We start from the raw sequence: 1,948 nt of genomic DNA, 5'->3' as shown, positions 1-1,948 counted from the left end.
AATATGGTTTTGTTTATTTATGTTGTTCTTTGCTGACCGCACCCCCCGACAAACTTCTTCAAGCATTTATCTACGGTCAACTATCTACACCTCAATATCTCCATAAAGATCTTATTGTTCCATATGTAACCGAACCGAACCAGAGACCAATTCCATTACAAACTTCTTATTTGCCCAAACCTATTTGTTTCTGATCTGGCTTCTCCGTCATTACCTGATAATCTGATATTATCTAGTTGGCAGGCCATGTGGGATGAAAGCCCGCCAAGCAAATTAAAAAATATCAAAACAACCACTAAACCATGGACTACATCAAACCGTTCCAATCGCAGGGAGGAGGTAACTATTGCCAGATTGAGAATAGGTCATACGAGTTTAACTCATAGATATCTGATCAGTAAGCAGCCACCGCCAAAATGTCAATACTGCAACAGTGTACTTACGATCAGTCACATATTTGAGAAATCTCATTTTTATTCTGCGAACTTGAGTAGATTGGGAGTAGGACCGAGTGTATCGGATGCTCTGAATGATGACCAGAAGAACGTGGAAATGGTCTTAGTTTTCTTAAAAAGGAATGGTCTTTTGAATAAGATTTAAACCAGAAAATCTGTTATACGTAATAAAAAATACCAACAGAAGTAATTATTTAAATTTTTTTTTTCGAAATTATTTAAAGTGAAATAGAATTATAGAAATAGAATATAAAGCACGAAACATGAGCGTTGATGACCTCAGGGTTTTACGCCCTAAAGCTCCAGACAACAACAACAACCTGATAATCTTCCTTGGCGTCTGAAAAGATGATGGTCTCGTGATCTCCTCTAGGTATGTCATTAGAGTTCTATCAATGGGTAGATTCTTCACATATCTGTATCATGTCATTGTATAATTAACATCAAATTTGCTTGTTGTATTAAATATAGTTGTAATTATCAATTACAAAAAAAAAGGTTTATTGCTTCCAAAACTCTGTATTTGACTGGATTATATTTCTCTTATTCAGGATGACGGCCTATAACATAGGCTGAAACGTAAGCATATATTAAACGGTAAACGTGATCACTGATTTCATCAATAGTTCACAACCTTTTTCGTACTTGTAATAACTTAAATATTATTAGTACATATTAAATTTTATTCCCTTAGCTGACTGGCCTCAGCGATGTACCTGGAATGAAAGGAACCAAAACAAAAGTGTTCTCCTACAACGTGGTCTTTGAACCCGGAGCGACTCAGGAAGATGTCCTCCAATACTCTGGTATCACGAGGCTCATCGAGATGGCAGTGGAAGGCTTCTGTGCCACGGCCTTCTGCTACGGCCAGACAGGAAGTGGGAAGACACACACGCTAACAGGCCCTCCAAATCTGGTGAGTATGTTTGACGTCATTAAATTTATTAATTTATAAATTTATAAAACAGCATTATCATCTGATATTTCTCTGAACCATTCTGGACCTCTTGGATGTCGTTCTCCATCCTCCAGCACCCGAATCCTCCAGATCCGAAGATCGTCCTCCACATCCTTAGCCAACGAATCTTTGGCCTACCTCTCCTTCTTCTGTCTGAGTATCCCTCTTTCAGCATTTTAGAGAGCCTTCAACTTTCCTTACTCTTTATATGTCCCAACCATTTTATTCTATACGTCTTATTGGAGATATAAGATCAGTTCATACGAATACGCCAGCTTTTCATTTGTCTTCATCCTATCTTTATTGAATTTCTCGGACCAAGACTCTCCAGCCTACATAAAAACTAGTTGCAGGCATGTCCGGAAAATTTTTATTCCAAGATTTCTGGTTATATGAGATGATGATTGGGAGTGCTATGAGTGAAGAACACAAATAAGTAAAAACTTACTTAGTAAATGAAATGAAATGAAATGAAAAAATAACTTTATTCTGGGACATATGTCCCCTAAGAATAAATACATGGTTCATATAGTGA

The 1,948-nt window shown here is 37.2% G+C and overlaps 1 protein-coding gene across 1 annotated transcript in view; it reads left to right on the top strand.

Moving 5' to 3' along the window:
- Positions 1-1,948, top strand: part of LOC106692798 (kinesin-like protein KIF12) — a gene marked incomplete in the record, with an annotated part of 134,643 nt that overhangs the window by 82,553 nt on the left and 50,142 nt on the right. The window contains 1 exon segment of the mRNA XM_067047557.1: positions 1,150-1,371. Coding sequence (XP_066903658.1) covers positions 1,150-1,371 — 222 coding nt within the window.

This window comes from Halyomorpha halys, unplaced genomic scaffold, assembly GCF_000696795.3.
Source record: "Halyomorpha halys isolate HHAL.00 unplaced genomic scaffold, Hhal_1.1 Scaffold72.1, whole genome shotgun sequence".
NCBI classification, from domain to species: Eukaryota; Metazoa; Arthropoda; class Insecta; order Hemiptera; family Pentatomidae; genus Halyomorpha; species Halyomorpha halys.
The sequence above is the reverse complement of the archived record's forward strand: the minus strand, read 5'-3'. Positions and strand labels throughout refer to the sequence as shown.